Below are 19,239 nucleotides of genomic sequence, written 5' to 3'. Positions count from 1 at the left end.
ATAAAACATTAAGGGTGATTTTTGTTTCCTACCTTAGCTATGCATTTACACAACCACCGCCCGCCCACCCACCCCGATATGTTTTGATTTTGAGAGATGGATCAATCGATGACAGAGATATCTAGGGGGCAGGATAGGGGGTGCTTTGCAAGCACAGGTGTGTGAGCTCTACACCCCTCCCCCACTTCTATCTGTGGTGAGAGGGATGGCTTTGTTCAGCCTGGGGTCGGTGATCTTCTCGGTTAACAGGTTCCCCATGAATGCTCCGCTTTTAACCACGGATGCAAACTGAAAGCAGCCGGAATAGACAAAACTCAGGTCAGCTCACATTGATTGCACTGGATGCGAAGAGGGGAGGGTAGACCCATCCGCAGATGCAGAATTTTTATCATGTAAGATCTTACTTAAAATTTGACTGTTTTTTACGTTGCTCTAAAAAAAACTTTTGTCTACGATCTCTAAAAAACATACGATGCACATACACATTTTATGGTTTGCGATCGTAAAAAAAATCATATAGTATGTTTCTAAAGAATAATTTTGGTGTGGGATCATTTGAAAATTATTTTTTGTAATATATGTGACTTCTATAGTCATATCATTAATATGTGAAATCTAATAAGATTTGATACGAATTTCTCAGATCTGACACAATAAAAATTCCACAATTACAGGTGTAAGGGTCAAATAAAGTATTCCTACAACAAAATTATGTTTCCTTCAGCGACATTATCCAAACACCTCTCTCCGTTACAAAATTAGTTTGCATTGTGCTTCGGCAAAATTTTGTTCCTGCCTAATCACAGGTCAACAGCGTCCTCATCTCAGCTTTCCTGTTTTTATTATTCTACATATTTCTAACTGATTATATCACGAGCAGCATTGCCCTTTATTGGTGACTACACCCACTTTTTTAAAATATTTTTTAAATTTTTTTAATTAACACAGTTCAAGATAGGCTTGAGCTAAAGGAAACATTTCTCTTTCTTGAAGATTGCAAAAACATTGAACCTGGATCTACTAATTACAGATTCAAGAATTCTTTTTACTCAAAATGGAATTAAAATTTGCGTAAAGTGGTTCAATGTTTTGGCTACAAGATTTTATCTGCAACAACGAATACAAAACACCTCATGCAAGCATGCATCTTAAAGTAGTTGCTAAAAATTATAACTAGCTAGTTATTATAAACTGGAATGACACAGTCGTCAGGTCATCATCATCATCAAGTAGTACATTGGCATTCATGGAATTATCACGACATTAAAATGATACCAAAACAGTGAACCACTCAACACAAATCAAAATCTTCAGCAACATTAGTTGTGATCACCGAACCATTTTATGCAAGTGGGTAGCTAGGAGACATCAAAAAATACGTCTTTTGAACTCATGTTAGCACCAGTTCATAGGAACATAAGTATGCAGTTTAATATGACTACTATTGTGGCGTCATCGGTTTTTGAAAAGATTTCCACAGTTCTTCTTTCAATAAATCAAACAGATTTCAGAGGTATGTTCAGAATCAAATCAGTGAATTATGAAAAAGAAGCTCGGTTTTGAAACACAAAATGGGTGTCTAAACTACTCTGACCGAATTAATATGTTGACTTCAGTCACTGAGCTCAGAAGGTCTAAAATACCCAAAAATCGCAACTAAGACTAACAAAATTAACTCCCACTGGCTTGTTTACCATCGTCCCATTTGACCCCTGAATAAATGGTAAAGTAATGCACTATATTAACCAATAAAACACAAGCAAACGTGCTGTGCTGGTGTGTTGATTGTAATAATAGTTGCTTACCTGTAAGAACTCCTCTAATTCCAACTGTCCATTTGAGTTAGCATCAACATCATTAAGGATGTCTCTTAGTGTGGCCTCGCTTATCTCTTCGTTCTGGTCCTAAAGCAAACAAGTAGGCTCCGTAATGTGCGGATGCACCTGATGTTCGACCTTTTCCCTCCACAATCTTGGCTTAAAGATATACCAAATAAAGCAGACAGGGAAAAGTCAAAATAATAAAGGGTAGATCATGCTTTGTAATTTAGAAACTGATGTATTCTCAAATTGCTATGTTATGCCATTTCTTCTTATTTTTCTTTCCCTAGAAGGAATAAAAATGCATCGAGTAACGCATTTCATTTCATATTTATTGGAAAAAAGAAAACATACCCGGTAGATTGCCGGAAAATAGCCGCCGTTGGTTCCCATAAAGATTGGATTGAATGAAGAGAAAAAGATTTTTGTACACAAAAAATTTTAAAGTGCAAACTATTCGGTGGTCATTTTGAAGCTGAACATACTCCTGTTCCGTAGTGAGACAACACATGGGCTAGTATCAATACCAATAAGCAATTGAGATGGCAACAAAGAACAAAGTGCGAGTAACGGGCATCTAAAATTGGGCGTTATGCGTTTATCCCGTTTCTATTTCTGATTTCGTTTTTGATACTGACTCTGTTCATTTTGAATTGCTTTGCTGAGCAACTGCTGTCTAAAAACACTTTTAGAAGAATGAGAAAAGAATGAAACGAGCCTAGAGAAGTCAAAAAGATTTCACGCAAAATGTTGAACAAGCTGTGAACTAAGGTAAAGCGAACAAATTTCAGCACGAAGTAAAAAAACATAGCAGGACCAGCCGTGACGTAAAATTCAAAGAATTTTTAATGACTAAACAAAAAACTAGACCTAACACGGACTATGAGTGAATTGGGAAAAAATTTCTAGAAACTCAGATAAAAATTTAAAAAAAAAACAGAATATCAATGTCAAAATGCTGCATGTGAACAAAAAACCACTAGCGAGAAATAGAAACTTGGTTCAAACAAAAAAAAGTCGGCCTAGAATAAACTATTAAAGGATTGGGAAAACCATTTAGAAAAAATGCAATCCAAAAAATTTAAAAACATAGCCGGCAGATTGCTGGAAAATAGCCGCGAAAAACGCTTGTGGCCTTCCATGAATTGAAACAACTAAAGAATAAAGATAGACAGATCGACCACCAGTCCTTTAATAGATCACTAGGGCTTCGAGATATTCAAATTCAAAAACTCAAGACATACTCAAGAATTAGGGCATATACGTTTGGCACTACTTAGATGCACACTGTTGATCTTTAACTAGTAAATGTTCATATAATCTAAAGTTCCATAAGTGAGTTCAGAAGTCATTTTTTGAGTGAGGTAAGTCACGCGATTGACCTAAAAGCAGAAATGACGTCACGCTCACAAATTTTATCTGCAAAGCAGTAGAAGTCACTGAAGTCATTGAAAAAGTAAATTCCAAGAAGTCAGGTCGTAAGAATCATCGATGGAGACGACGAATTAGAAAAAAACCACGATGTCCCGAATAATAGCCGCTATCACATCGCGGCTAATTAAAAACAGTGAAGTGAACTTTTATTCTTTCGAAGTTCAAATTCTTTGAATTGTAAAAAGACACCGCCCCAATACAATTCAAATTCTTTGAATTGTAAAAAAAATAGGAGCGCTATAATAGCCGGATGAGAAGTTGAGGCGGCTATTAATCAACACCAATGCAGTTTCTCGCGCCTAAAAACAATTTGGTCAAGAAAACAACAGATTCTGAATTCAGCTTAAAAACAATTTGTTCAAGTAAAAAACAAATTCTGAATTCAACCAGATTTCAATAAACTACAATTTTGATACCCAAGTAGTAATATAGTGAGCTACACTCCCCGGGGTGGGTGAGGTCCCCCATGTATTAAGATAGGGTATAGCGTATTTTCCGGGATTTGGGCCCTCCCTAACGTATTAAGATAGGGAATGAATTAGCATGTATTAAGATTAGGTATAGCGGCGTTAATGTATTAAGATAGGGTATAGCCGCCATGTATTAGTTATAGCCGGCGACATGTATTAGGATTATGCGCCGACATGTATTAAGATTAGTAATAGCCGCCGACATGTATTAAGATTAGTAATAGCCGCCGACATGTATTAAGATTAGTAATAGCCGCCGACATGTATTAAGATTAGTAATAGCCGCCGACATGTATTGAGATTAGTTATAGCCGCGGACATGTATTGATTAGGTGCCGCCATGTATTAAGATAGGGTATAGGTTTTGTGTATGTATTTGTGCATGTACATTTTCTAGTAGTATAGTCAGTGCAAATGTGGGGGGTAGGTTCGGAGACGCTCCTGATAGGCTGAAATTTTGAGGGGAAAATATCAATGTTTGTGTAGTTATTAAGTGATTACGTGAGAACAATAGAATTGGCGTGGGTAATTAATTGCTGTAATTATGTGAGGGGTAATTATGTGACAGGTTAAATTTTGTTTACAAATTTTATGTTATTAAATTGTGAAATTAATTGGTGGGGGTTTTCAATTACCCTAGTTATCTGAGGGGTAATTATGTGACATGTTGAATTTTTGTTTACAAATTTTAGGTCAATTGCAAAGATTGTTCCCCTAATTGTTTGAATCAATTGTGTAACAAATGTCTTTTGCGCGCTCATTAATTGGAAAAAATTCAATGATAGAAAAAAATGAATTAAAATTGTATAAAATTACAGACACAGTATAAATGTAATAGAGAATACTAAAGAATTGTGCTATAGTAAAAGCAATTAAGTTATATGTTGAGTGGTGCTGTATGAATACCGTCAGACTGAACAATGCGCTTATGGTAGAAATAGGACAGTCCCTTCTTTGTCTGCTCATACGTAGCAACACAATTGTTTATTGTTCTGAACCCTCTATTTGTTGAAGTAAGATTGATAATTTCATCCATCACACGTCGATATTTCTCCATCGGTCCATCTCCATTCTCTTCTAGTGTTCTTTTATTGAGACCTTTACTGCTGAACTTGTATTTGTCAGACTGTGCATCGTAGCAACAATAAGTTTTGCTACAAAGACAAATCATTTCCGTACATCTGAATTCTTCCTTGAAAAGTCCTGGTTCCCGTTTATCATGCTTCTTATGCTTAGAACAACATGTTCTAGGGAAGAAATTTTGAATAGCATCTGCTTGGAAAGAGTCGTTACAGTCCTGCTTTCTCAATGCTTCCCATTCTTGTTTTTTAGCAGGTCGAATACAATCATACAAATTCTCATGAGCTAAGGCTAAATAGAGGGAATCTGTATCCATCTCTAACTCCTCGAATTTATCCACGTCGCAAAATCTGTCAAAGAAGTTATAGTAGAGCTCCAACATACGTAATTTAGCGTACTGAAGTATGAAGAATCCAACTATTATAGGTTCGCGATGTTCAATTTTTGATTTTGCTAGCTCAACTTCGTAAAGCTCTTTTGAGACATTGTTCAACCGCTTAAACATTTTCCCATTGATTGCTTTGTGCGTCTTCTCATCGTTCAAATATTTGGTTTCTGTATGTTTGCTTCTGTCCATAATCTGATAACCGTAAGAGCTATTACCCAATAATTTCATAGTCTCAGCAACAACGCTGGAATCAGGATTTTCATCTCCACCTCTTCTAGCGTCTACCACTGACTGTACAAAGGTGTTGAAACATTTGCGCGGCGTGTACTGTACAAATCTATAAATTCTTGTACATTTCAGACCGAGGCTGATGTAGAAATTTAGTAGGGGAGTAATAATTGTTCCATTTTCCAGATTGAAACTTGAAATTAGCATTCGCTGAGGTTGCTTCAGTAAGTTGTTTTCGACAGCGTAATCTCTCATATAATCCCCAATATCAGCTCGACTAACGTTGAAATTTTTAAAAATAGGCGGGAAATTCGAAAACTTGTACTTCAAACCTGTGGGAACTTCCAAATCACATTGTACGTATCCAAACATCTCCCCATCTCTTATTTTAGCTAGTAAAGACTCTTGCTTCACAGGTAATTTGAAAGGAAAGTTCTTTCTCACGTGATTTCTGACATTTTCTTCTTCTTTAACACTTTCCCACCATTTACACTCCCAGATTTCAACAATCTTATATCCTTTACTTTTTAAGTAATCTCTTCTCAATTCATCATGTTCTCTTTTTCTAATCCCTCTCTGTGTTTCCTCTTCCGAGAGACTTGCTTTAGCTTCCTGACAAGGACAGAAATGAAAGTAACAACCCATGGCTTCAAACACCGTATTACAATGTGTGCAAAATCCGTCTACGCTAAAACAATCAATCTTCTTCTGTTTTCCGGTTGTGTAGTAGCTCTCAATTTTACATTCGGCACGTTGTGATTGAAGATATGACATAACCATGTTCTCAAATGTTCGAGATCTGTTTGTTCGAGCCCTGAATTTTTGAGAATCTGTATCAAATTCCCATCGAGTGTAAAGTCCAGTGGGCATTTCTTGACACATTGAAAAGGGATAGAGTTGGCTAGCGTCAATACCTACGATAGACTTGCAAAGGTTTTCAGAGTTTCGTATGAAGGTCTGATCAACTACTGCTTTTCTAGTAAAAACAATAGATGGACCACCAGTCATATCCTCACGTATTTTGTTATGTAAATCTTTGTCAGCTTCAACAAATGGAAAAAACTTGTGGTTTGTTGACTTGTGAAGACAGATATTAGCCAAGTTCGGAAGTGTACATCCAAGTTTTAACATATCGATACCCTTGTTGTGATAAAACTCCATCATTTTTTGCATTGCCTCCAGTGTTGGAACAACATCCTTGTTGTTGTACCACTTGACAAAATCTCTGAATGTAGCCATTTTTTCTTGCTCCCAGACCCCTTTCAGGTAATTGTAATTGTCAATTCCAGATGGAGGAACATTTTTCAACCTCAACTTTTTTAATGACTCTTGTTGAGAAAATCCACTGTTAAGCAATTTAGTGAAATCAGTAAATTCCTTCTCCAGTGGATTATAGTTTCTCAGTTTGCTAAAGAAACGGTCGTAAGGAGGGAGAAAAGTTGCATCGAGCTTTTCGGGAGAGTCAAACCACTCATAGGGGAAGAATCCTTTGGTCTCATTTGTCTTGTATGCTTTAAGGAAAGAATCAAGTGATGTAGCTCCACCGAGAAAGTTGAGGATATCGAGAAATTGTACATCACCAAACTTAAGAGAAACAAAGTGATTTGCTTTTTTAATAACAGTAGGTTGAATGTCGCGCTCATGAATAAGATAGGGTAGGAGATAGGACTTAATGAGATTTAAATCATATTTTCCACTATTGAATCCGAACACAGGTAAAGTGTTCACATAACGCTCAAAGTGCTGCTGTAAGTCCAAAAGCTGGTTTTTCTGCATTTGGAGAAATTGCGTAGACATATCAGCTTCATCATCTTCTTCGGTACGTTCATCTTCACACTCAAATGTTGAAGCGTTTTGATCCTTTCTTTTAATTAAATTTTCGCCAATTGCGTTAACTCGTGCTCTGATTACTGCTTCAATAGAGGAAAACTTTGTCCGCATTTCAGTTTTACTTTTGTTTGCTAAGTCTTCAATAGCTTCAACAAAAGATATAATGAGAGCTTTCGGATCTTTATCGCATAGGAAGACAGGTTCATCAATTAAATTGGAGGAAATAGAGACAGAGATTGGTTCATGCTTTCCAATCCAAGTGGTTGTGTTTGTATCTTTTAATTGGTCGGAGGGTACACATATCGATTCAAAGTCAAAAATAGCCAAGTTCTTGAACAATTTTTGATCTTCGTTGTAGGAAATTCCAAATCCGTCAAGCTTATCAAATAAGGTCTCGCGCAATGTATACACACTCTTTGGGTAAATATGCTGTACTCTATCTTTACACGTTTTAACATGGCGGTTGAAATTTCCCGCTTTCTGAATGAACGTATCGCAACTGGGACAACGGAATCGTTTAAAGAATCTGTTGATATCATCTACATAGCATATGTGGTTGTCGTAACGTAATAAATTAATATTTTTCTCATACATTTCAATACTTCTCCTCGCAAGTTCACCAACAAAATCTCCATCTACCATGTCAATATCGTAAATAAATATGTTGTGCTTTATCGCATTTTCAACAAATACAAGATGATCGATCGATACCCCTCTGAAATTGATTGCGTCTTGTCCAGATTCGTGGAGGAATGCACTAAACAAATTTTTTGCATTGGTCTCAAGCTCCGATGATCCATATAAGTGAACAGCTATAGCTCGGAATAAGCAAAGATAATCTTTGTAAGTCTCACCATAGCCATTCGATACGAGACAATTCACATCTGGTCGTCTGAGTAACTGTTCAGGAAGAACAGCATCGATACATCCCATTGGAATGGATTTTAGGAGAGCGCAAAATATTGTTACATTTGTAGTCAGAGCAAATCGCCATTTTGTATTCTCCCGCTCCTGAGCACACGTCTCCACTAAATCCATCTTTTCAATCCTGTCCTGAAGAGAGACTAAGTCTCCTTTGGAACAGAGTAGATGAGATTTCTCGAAGAAAGTGTTGTTCTCGTGAGCGTAGAAGTATCGATACTCGTCCGTATCCACATTTCTTAATATAAATCCTAGAGCTAAGTTGACTTTGGCTGCACAGTTGAGTTTTTCGAATACTTCTTTCAACTTTTTATTAATTTCATGAGGATCGAGCTTGGACAACTTGAAGTTGAACACTTGATGTCTTCCATTTTCCATCTCAGTATCGTCAAAAAAGTGCTGGCAAGCACTAAGTTCTTGTTGTAGCTGCTCGTTGTCCTTTTCCAGCTCCTCTGATTCTAGAACTTCTTTAAGCTTTTCACTCGATTTTGTTCCAACTTTTGTTGAAGTTCCATGCTTTCTCCTCTTGTGTTGTTGAAGAGAATAGAAACTCGGAAACTCCTCCAAGCATACAGTACACATAGTGCTTAGCTTTGTATCCTTAGGAGCGTGATGCTTAGCAATGTGGTAATTCATGTCTTCTTTCTTCTTTGTACTGAAATGTGGACATTTGGGACAAAATAGAGTCCCACTATCACAAGACTGCTTGTGTCTTGCCATATTCTTCATCACCACCATTTTGTTGCACTTTGTGCATTTCACTGGGAGATTTCTATCGAGAGAAGGCATTGTTTTGGTACAAGATGAAACAAATTCGGGTATTGTGAAGAGCAACTAATTGTGACAATAACAAAGTGAGAATGAAAGAAATTATTTTTGTACATTTAGGGAACGCAGCTATGACGCATCACTCCATATGTGGAAAGTTATCATTTCCATTTTAAGAAGCTTGTTGTCATAACCGAACATTCTAGAACATAATGAATAAACCAATCAGATTCTTCCATTTACAAATACCTTTAATAATTAAGAACACTCTTTTTAAATATGTGAATTCATTCCTTGGAGTAAACTCAAAAATAGCAAATCATTCTTATATATCTTCTTAATCATTTCTTTTACATTTTATATAAGTTTTCATATTTCATCCAGCCATAATCCAAAAACAGACTCACAACAAATTCAAACAAATTGTTCCAATCTTAACAAACTCTGTGATTCAAATTTGTGTCTATCCGCAATTGACAGAATTCGGTGCTTGCAAACAAATCTAGTCCTATTGAAAATTGAAATTAGCACATGAATGTGCTTTTACAACAATGTTAAAGATGTCGAAAACAAATATTCATCCATACTTCACGAACAAATATTTACTTTACAACTTAACGTTATTGTCTTGGAACCTCTCAACCAATCGAAATCCCGTGTTAAAGAAATTATTCTGAAGATTAACGATTTTATTTTGTGTAATTGTTTCTTAATTTTAATTTTCTTTTACATAAACAGAGTATTGCGTGAAATTTTGCTCATTTGCGAAAAATGTTAATCAAAAATCATTTACAGTTGTTGGAAAAAATATATAAGAGGAAAGAAGGAATTGCCGATGCTTACAAAGTTGACGAGATTGATGTTGATTCCTATTTTTTCTACAATTTCTTGGACATTTGCGTTCAGAATGATAGAATAATCCGATTTAGTAAAGGATTCGAATATGCAACATTTTCCATTAAAAAATTCAAATATGATGATTATATAACGAAACAATCATTTGATTTATCGTCAGAGCTACACATTAACAAGTACGAAATTTTATTTATTTTGAATTCTGTTCCCGAAATTTTAGAACAGTACAGAAATCTAGCACAAGCGAACTGTATTCCAATTCCTGACCCCATAGCAATCACTTCATCTGTACAAAGCGCGTTGTTTTTTCATTATTATACAGATTACAATTCTGAAGGAGTAAAAATTCGATTTGGAATTCGGCTCCCAAATATATATATACAAAAGTTCTGTTCCAAAAATGGAATACTTTCCGAGATTGATTTAAAATTTAACGAAGTTGAACAAATTTATCAGAGCTTAACATTTTTGGTAAATTATGTCACTTCGTTCCCAATGAGCTATCCTTATTTAGGAAACAAGTAGTCGTATCATGTGATACATGTATTATTCAAAAACCATATTTGGTTTCTATTCACGCATTGATGTTCCTGCTTCGTATACGAGCATCATTTTATAACAACTTCTTCCATATTTGGATACATTAAATGATTTCCATTTCCTGTTTCGGTTACTAACGTCAGTTTTTCTACAAAATATTTCCTTCTTTGGTTACTTTGTTCTTATTGGACGGAATTCACTATAAACAGGAGCGACAAAGTTAGACTTCATCATTCTCTTTCATTTCCTCAAAATTAATTTCACCTCTGTTCCTCATCGTCCTGCTAACTATTCTTCAAAACTTTATACAATTGAGTTCCTACATTCACATTCTTCTTATCTACAGATCTTACTTCAGTTGTAACGTTTATCTGTTTCTAACTTAGATATTCTTTTTATCCTACTATAAAGTGAAATTTGTTTTCTAACTTACTCTCTACTTGACAGTTTTCAATACGTTCATTTACAAACTGCTTTTGTTTCTAAAAAATCCACTTCTATCAACTCATCTGAACAAAATGGAGTTTACTGTGCAAAACAACAGTCTTCTGTACTCATTTTCCTTCACTGAGGAGACTGCTCGGATAAGTATTAAAGACTTATCAAACGGATTATATGAGACTGTAATGACTTTACCCATCACTGTGTGGCATATTATTGAACACCAGCGACAACAGTTCGACACCTATCATCAGGGTCAGGTTCCAATTACGGAGAATCAGCTTGGAACTCAAGCGATGGGACACGAGGTTGCTGTTATTAGTGGGCACCACTATCCCCACGTTGCTGGGACAGAATTTCCACCTACCTACGTCGCTGGCAACATTCAATATACTTTCCCTTGGGAAGAAGGGCAAATTCCCAACTCTTGGTTCTCTAGCCCGGATGTAAATCAAGTTTTGAGTTCAGTGGAGGAGTCAGGGAATTTGCTTCAAACTGTGTCAAGCTTTGATGGGAGCGAGCTAAGTGTTGATACTAGCACTTCGACAGCAAATGAACAGCAGAACTTTGATCCGGCACAGTACTATGGTTCTACTGATATGTCGACAACTCCATCAATGACAACACCTTCCATAGAGGATGGAACGGCGCACAATCCAATTTTGCTGACTGATGAAAATTCAACAACTTCAATCAGCGTTCAATCAACTGATCCTCCAGTAATATTTGAACGTTCTAGACCTTTTGGGAATGAGATTCAAAACTTACCAGAGTATGTTGTGAGAACTCTGTTTGAATAGATTCGAGTTGGTACAATTTTGCAGCTTCATTTGTAATCGTTCTTAACGGAAAAGTTGTATGTTGATTTATACATTTTCCTGGTGATGTATTTAAACATTCTTTATAATATAATTTTTCTCATGTGAGCTTTCTTTTCTAAACCAGTTCACAAGGATATAATCAAACAAAATTTTGAATTTTGAAACTTCGTTACAAAACTTGATATTTAACGGAAATAGCATTATCAAAACTCGACATTTAACAAAAGTTTTTGATCAAAAATTTGATATTTAAGAAAAAAACTGAGCAGAAATTTGATTTCTAAGAAAAAAACCTGTATGAAAACTCGATTTATAAGTTGTTATAGAAAAAGAAAACTTGTCATTTTACAAATTAAAAATCTCTTCCTTTTTTGCGTTAAATTATACCGTAAACTGGTGAAAATCAGGAAAAAATTTGCGCTTTATTGTATCCAATTGGAAACTGTTTTTTGATATTTAAACAAAAAGATTGAATGAAAACTCGACATTTAACAAAAATTTCGTTGAGAAAACTCGACTTTTAAAAGAATAATTTGTTACAAAACTTGACATTTAACAGATTAGAGGTATCAATTTAAACATTTAAGGAAAAGATTGTAAAAAAAGAGAAATTGAATTTTCTTGATTTTTAAACCAAACATAAAACTGATACTATGTAAATAATTGTGATGCAATTACAAATTTATTACTTTCTAATTTCAAGATATAACAGAGAATTATCAATTAAGCCATGACCGTCTAACAAACAGTCAACAATTTTTATCAATTCACCCTCATATTTTGAGTTTTTAAGAGATTGAATTCTGTCCAGAAAAGAAGATCCCATTGTTTGTGTGCTTACATTTCTTTGTTCAGCGCGCAGTAGATGTCTCTTGAACTTCTTTCTACTCAATCTTCTTTTAGACACACTAGGTAACTTCTCAACATATTTGTTCTCATAATTGTGTTGTACTGCTCTGTCTAACTGAGTAAAGACAAGTCCCGATTCTTCCAAAATATTGCCAAAAAATTGATGTTTATATAATGTATATAAACAATCAACTGTCTGATATAAATAGGAGAGATCTTCCAGTTTTTGAAGCAAGTCTCCGATGGAGAAAGAAATGAGAACAATGTGATATCGACAGGTTTTCAGGGGACAGAAACTGTTGTGTGAAGCAACAACATATTCACTTGTAAGAATATATGGTCTATAATCTTTGACAGATAGATATAAACAACGCCTTTTCACAGAATTTTTTGTAAAAGTGTGGTAAAACCTGACACATAACTGCTGCCATTCTGTAATATTATTTAGTTCTAAAGAAATTGATTTCCTTATTTGAACTTAAATTCCAAATAAGGAAACTAATTTATTTATTATAAATAAAACCAAATTCCAAATAAGGAAATCAACTTATAAATTATAAAGAAATTCAAATTCCAAATAAGGAAACCAATGAAATTGTTATGTGCAATTTAAAATCTCATTTGAACTATGAATCAATTCAAGAAACAGCGGATTAATAAATTTCGATGTTTTACTTGTTCAAAATATTTTCGTCACTACTTCTCTCTAATGCAACACAGACGTGCTAAACACAAAGACTCTTTTTCTATAATGATTCAAAAGTTTTCTTTATTGAAAATTTCTGATTAGAAATCCTTTTAAGGAAGAATTCTAAATAGACACATTTTTCTCTTCCTTTTTAGGAAATTGTGCGAAAACAATGATGTCATTAGCATAAAAGGAAATTCTGCGTTGTAGAGGCCCTTAATTTTTTAAGCAAATCATTTAATCAACTTCTCGCAGCTTACTCAAGTTACGTAAATGTCTCTCTCCAAAGTATCTCCTTGTTACTCGAGCGCTCCATCAATGTTTACAGATTCACAACGTAAATTGGGTACTGATTCCGTCCCATTTTATATTGACTTTGGTTCTCATCCAAACAGATTTGGGAGATTTACTGTGTCCCAAATATTTCGAAATGGACAAAATTACTCGGAACCAACTTTTCAAGTCTTTAAAAAAGATAAATGTGGAACATTTGAAAAGTACCAACAACTGAGAATTGGAGATTACGAATTCAAGAAATTTTGTCTTCTGAAGAACGATCTGCTGAATGGGGACTGGGAAATTCGAGAAAATCAAGCTCAATTTGAGAGGAACCCAAAAATGGAAGACGTGCTGCAACAATGTCACAAAGCAAGAGAGATCAGCATTGGAAAAAATCGAAGACTCTACGTTACCTTTATACAGTACGTTCAGGACAATCCAGCTTCAGTTTATGTCCAGATCCGACTATTTTGTCGCAAAGAGAGCAATGAGTTCAAGCAAGTGACTTACGTCAGCTATAAAATGGAAGAATTCAAGGAACTTATTGAAAATCTTAAAGACTTTTCTAATATTGAACAATGTACATTTCAATAACTACTGCTGCACAATATTATGATGTTTTTTATATTGAATGATGAATATTTGGTGATTATATGTATTTGACTTTCAGCAAACATTTTTTTCATTTGAAACTTTTTTCTTCTTAGAATGAGTTGGGATATTGGATGCTCTAGAAACATTTTCTTAAGTCTCAGAGATAAATCAAAACTTTTTCACGTCAGGTTACATCACGAGCTTAAAAGGTATTCATATACAGTTCTTGAAGCGCAAAATTTTCCCAATTTGGATAATTTAGACGTAGAGTCCCAAATTTCTGAATTCAAGTGGGTTATTCATAATGGGCTGCGCAGAACAACTCTAACATATCGTTCTGACAAACAAGAAATTTCCATTTCTCAACATCGCTGGAACGGATATCAGTGGAGTTTTCTTACAAAGATTGATTTGAAAAAAGAGGAGTATAAAAATCTAGTAGATCATCTACCAACACTTCTTTCCTATATAGAAAATTACAAAAAGACTTGCATTATTTTGGACGAAACAACTCAGAGTTAATGAATATTGTTACTCTGGTAAACATTTTCAATTGTTACGGAAGCATACTTTCAATGTTCCCGACGAACGAAAAACGTAAAAACTGTTTTCTCGCAGCGTGTAAAATTTGGGACCGAAATGTTGATTTGGACGAAATTGATCAAAAGTTTCCTCACGGAGGAAGAATTGGATATGGAAACTCTCTTTTGGACTTTTTCTTAGCTAGATCAAAAATTTTTCGTCTACATGCAATTTTACATGATTCTGCTGGAGCTGTGAAAACAACAACAGACGAAGGACCAGGTTATTGTTACATGCTGCCGCAATTACCCAGCTCCTGTCTTCTAGGTCATATAACTGGATTATTCTTTTGTCTCTACATTAAGTTTGTCATCCTCATATTTTTAAAATACTAGATTGTTAATCATTTGTCAATTATCTCAGCTAAAAAGAGGATGACTCTCGTTGTGTTTGATATTGAGTGCTTGGAGGGAACAGTTGTCAAGGAGCTGGGAATTTTCAAGGACGGAATTGTGTTAGGATATACATTCCTCCCACCGAATGACTACAAGCCAACATTTCAAGCAAAGTGGAACACAAAGAATTTACATGGAATAAACTGGAATAATGGAAAAGTTGCTTACTCAGATCTTCCAACCATAATTCATCAACATTGTTCTCCTACAACCGAATACTTTGCCAAAGCATTGGAGAAATGTAAAATCCTATCCAATTATTTGTGTAAGGATGTGGAAAATTTGGACGATTTTGGATGTCCAAAAGCCTCTAAGTTGATTTCCAACGAAGATACAATCTGGGAATGTAGTAACTACCCCTACCGACACAAGAAAACATTGCACTGTGCAGAGAAGAAAGCTTATGCTTATGGAACTTGGGTTCTTAATTTTTTTGACAAAATTTAATATTTGTAAAAATTTTTATATACTTTGATTGTAATGTATCATATTGTCTTTTAATTAATTTTTAAAATCATTTTTTCGCCTACAAAACATAGAAAAGTTGCTTCAAAAATGAGAAAGTTGAACAAATTTTGTCCTAGCGTTACACAGTTATTCTTCATTTCAATTCTGTCGTTTTTCTTAATTTTGAATTTATTCTCCTTTTTTATGCTTTCTGTTATTAATTCCTGTGAAGAGACAGTGTTTTGGCTGTCGCTGTTGTTTGTTTCTTTTTTATGTTTAGAAGCTTATCTCATTTTTTTATTTATTTACATCACAATTCAGTTGAAATATTTTCTCTATCGTCTCAATGATTACGTTTAAATGACTGAGCATACAGATAAAGGATTAAATTTGGGTAATTTTGTCTTTGATGATAATAATCAGGAACGACAATCATGGAAATGTTTTGGACAGACTTGTAATAGGTCTCTAGTCGTTTTTCTGTCCCAATTTTTTGTTATACTCGTAATTCTGGTCTGTTGTATAGTACGAATAACATTGGCTACAACGTGTGAAGAAACAACAGTTTGGATTGCAATCCTTTCTAGTACAGTTGGTTATATTTTACCTTCACCTAAATTATGAACAAGATAATTTCCACAAAAGAACGAATTTTTATTTCATTGGTTGGTCCAAGCGGATCTGGGAAATCTCATCTTATACATGAATGGTTAACAATTGGAACTTTTCAACCAGAGTTCGACAAAATTTACTACTTCTATCAACATTATCAATCTCTTTATGGTTTAATGTCTAAAGATGTTAAAAATATTGAGTTCATAGAAGGAGTTGACTTTGAGTTTATTCAAAACCTCCCAAATAACGGAACAAAGTATCTGTTAATTTTTGACGACTCTTGTGAGGAGATTTCCAGCTCTAAAGATTTCGTTAAAATTGCAACAGCTGGAAGACATAAAGGACTCAGCACAATATACATCAAACACAATTTATTTCATCAGAGTAGATTAGGAAGAGATATAGAGTTACAAAATACTCATATCGTCTTGTTCAAATCTCCTAGAGATGTACTGCAAATAAACACTCTGAGCCAACAGTTGGGATTAGGTTCACAATTAAAAGATTGGTATACCAAAGCAACTTCTATTCCTTATGGTCATTTACTTATTGATTTAACTCTCAAAACAGTCGACTCTCTTCGATTTTGTACAAATAGTGGATCGATTCCTTCAATTTTTTTCCTTCCACAACATAAACAGCAGACCACATTTTTGAGTGATGAGCACACAACATCTCTCTACTCTGACAACGTTCCAAAGTTATTCCCGGAACTTCAAAAGAACTTACCTAAAAAATTGTCCGAAAGAATTTATTCAGTTCCTAAACGAGTGCATCGTAAACATGCTCAGAGGAGAACTGCAAGATATTCAAAAACGAGACGTAAAAAAGTATCAAGACGAAATTCATCAGCTTATTCTAAAAAGAACTGGAATAAATAAAAGGAGAGCAATTTTAAGTTCAAGGAAAGGAATAGAACTTATATCAATTCTAACTCCGTCTATCATTAACCGTCTTTCTTGAAATGGAACAGTTTGTTTTGATTCCTCAACAGCTTTACGAACAAAAATTCAAATTACATGTGTATAAATTGGACGAGAGTGAGGAAAAAGTTAACTTCGTTCCACAAAATTTAGATTCTCTTCACAAGGACATCACCACTAACACAAAATCATTCAAAAACGAGTCAGTTGTAGATCAAATACTCAAATGTCCTCGAATCAAGCTGTCCCTCAGTGACTCCATTTTACTGGATGGAAGAGATACAAATGTAGCATTTACCGATTTTATTTACGCATTGAAGAGAAAAAATATTGCATTTCCTGATATATATTACACAATACTTGATGCTACAGGGATAAGTCCGAGCAAAATTGTAAACAAGGATGCCAAAAGCAAAGACAGAGGGAGTTGGATCCCTTTCAAAATCTGAAAAAGCGAAACTTCAACGATTATACAAAGAAGGAAAAGCTGCATTTGGATCGGTTAGAAATCTTCAAAAAGCGAGCGGTTTATCAAGAGGCAAGGTTATTTCCTTTCTCCACACTAAAAATTCCTATACAAAATACCGTCAAGCAAATCGACATTTTAGACGATTACCTGCATTTGCAAAGCGGATAAATGAAATTTGGTGTCTTGATTTAGCTTTTATGGACAAATTGTCAGAGTTTAATAACGGAGTAAAGTATCTATTAATCTGCGTTGATGTATTTTCTCGTTTTGTCCGTGTTCAACCAATGAAATCAAAGTATTCTACAGATGATGTAGCAGCTTTCAAAAAAATGCTACGAAAAAACAACATCCCACAAAAAGTATGGGTTGATCAAGGAACAGAGTTTGGTGGCGAATTTCGGAAATTTTGTGGAGAAAAGAAAATTAAAATTTATTCAACGAGAAGTGAAACAAAAGCTGCCGTAGCTGAGAGAGCTATCAGATCTTTGAAAAACATTATTTATCGCTTCATGGAAGAAAACGGGCATAAGTACCTTGTAAAAATGGGATCTTTCCTAAATACAATGAATAGTAGAGTAAATAGATCTACAGGTAAAGCTCCAAAAGAGGTAAAAAACAAAGACTTTTTATCAATTTTTTACAAAAATCCGATCAGACAATACAAAAAACCTCGGTTTAAAGTAGGGGATAAAGTACGAATTTCGAAATACGATATTCCTTTTAGAAAAGGATACAAGTCACAGTTCACGAGTGAAATCTTTGAAATTGTTAAGATTGCTACGTACAAACCTCCAACATACAACCTCAAGGGAGAGCAGGGTGATGAAATACTAGGAAAATTTCATGAACAAGAGCTCTCAAAGTGTATCATTTAGTGATGAACTCTTTTACGGTAGAGCTGGTTTCCAACGCATCCTTTGATTGTTATCCAAATAATACATTGAGTTCTTTTACCAATTTCCTTCCCGAACAGATTAACCTTGAAGGAGAATGGGAGGTGGCAATAACCGAACTATCATATCCATCTTTGTACCAGAATATTACAGATGGAAAATTTTTCTATCTAGATGCTGCAACTCCAGATACAAAACCTTCCGATTATTATACAATTGATGCAGGACTATATCCATCAATATCTGATATTGTGAACGAAATGAACAAACAAATTCAGGAAAGAGAAAAGTATGAGAAAACCCCAATCAAATTAAAAGTCAACAGAATTACACAGAGAATATCCCTAAGCCTTCCTAATGAAAACTCGTTACTAGTTGTCTTCAGTACTGATCTCTGTCACGTATTTGGGTGTGAGGAAGCTGTTTACGGAATGGGTGTTTTTATGAGTGGTGCTGGACCACATTTTCCTAAATTTCCCTATGATATTGTTCGAATTCATACTCTCATGATATACAGCGATATTGTTGAATACAATATTGTAGGTGATACAAAAGCCGCGCTTTTGAGATGTATTCCGTTTATTTCTAAATCGTTTAAACTTCCCAAATCTACAATTTAAAAAAATTCTTAAAAATTCTTTCCACAGCATTAAACTTGAGCTCCGCGACTCATACGGTGAAAAAGTTCCCTTCAATTCAGTAGGTGTAACAAGAGCTGTATTGATGTTCAGAAGAGCTTCAGACAATCATTTTTAAAATTAAGTTTACAAAAAATGGTTGCAGACAGTGATTTATCGTATTTTCGTGGTTATTCAAGACAAAGGGGAAGAGGATTTGGAGCTTTAGCACAAACAATTGGGAGAACTGCAATTCCTTTTTTGAGACGATATGTTGTACCAGCAGCTAAAA

At 34.8% G+C, this 19,239-nt stretch overlaps 1 protein-coding gene across 3 annotated transcripts in view; it reads right to left on the bottom strand.

Moving 5' to 3' along the window:
* The window catches only part of LOC142356167 (glycerol-3-phosphate dehydrogenase, mitochondrial-like), an 86,911-nt gene that overhangs the window by 25,473 nt on the left and 42,199 nt on the right, over positions 1-19,239 (bottom strand). Inside the window, exons 12-13 of one of the 3 annotated variants that reach the window (XR_012761372.1) lie at positions 1,806-1,904; positions 33-288 (exon numbers count right to left, since the gene is read on the bottom strand). Coding sequence is in view for 2 of the 3 variants with exons in the window: in XM_075408141.1 (XP_075264256.1) it covers positions 1,626-1,634; positions 1,806-1,904 (108 nt within the window). In the remaining variant the exon portion in view is untranslated. Of the gene's footprint in view, positions 1-32; positions 289-1,594; positions 1,635-1,805; positions 1,905-19,239 lie in introns of all 3 variants that reach the window. The other 2 variants (XM_075408141.1, XM_075408134.1) reach the window with 2 other exon arrangements.

Source organism: Convolutriloba macropyga, chromosome 2, assembly GCF_964194025.1.
Source record: "Convolutriloba macropyga chromosome 2, txConMacr16.3, whole genome shotgun sequence".
In the NCBI taxonomy this organism is placed as follows: Eukaryota; Metazoa; Xenacoelomorpha; order Acoela; family Convolutidae; genus Convolutriloba; species Convolutriloba macropyga.
This window is presented reverse-complemented; position numbering and strand designations above follow the sequence as displayed.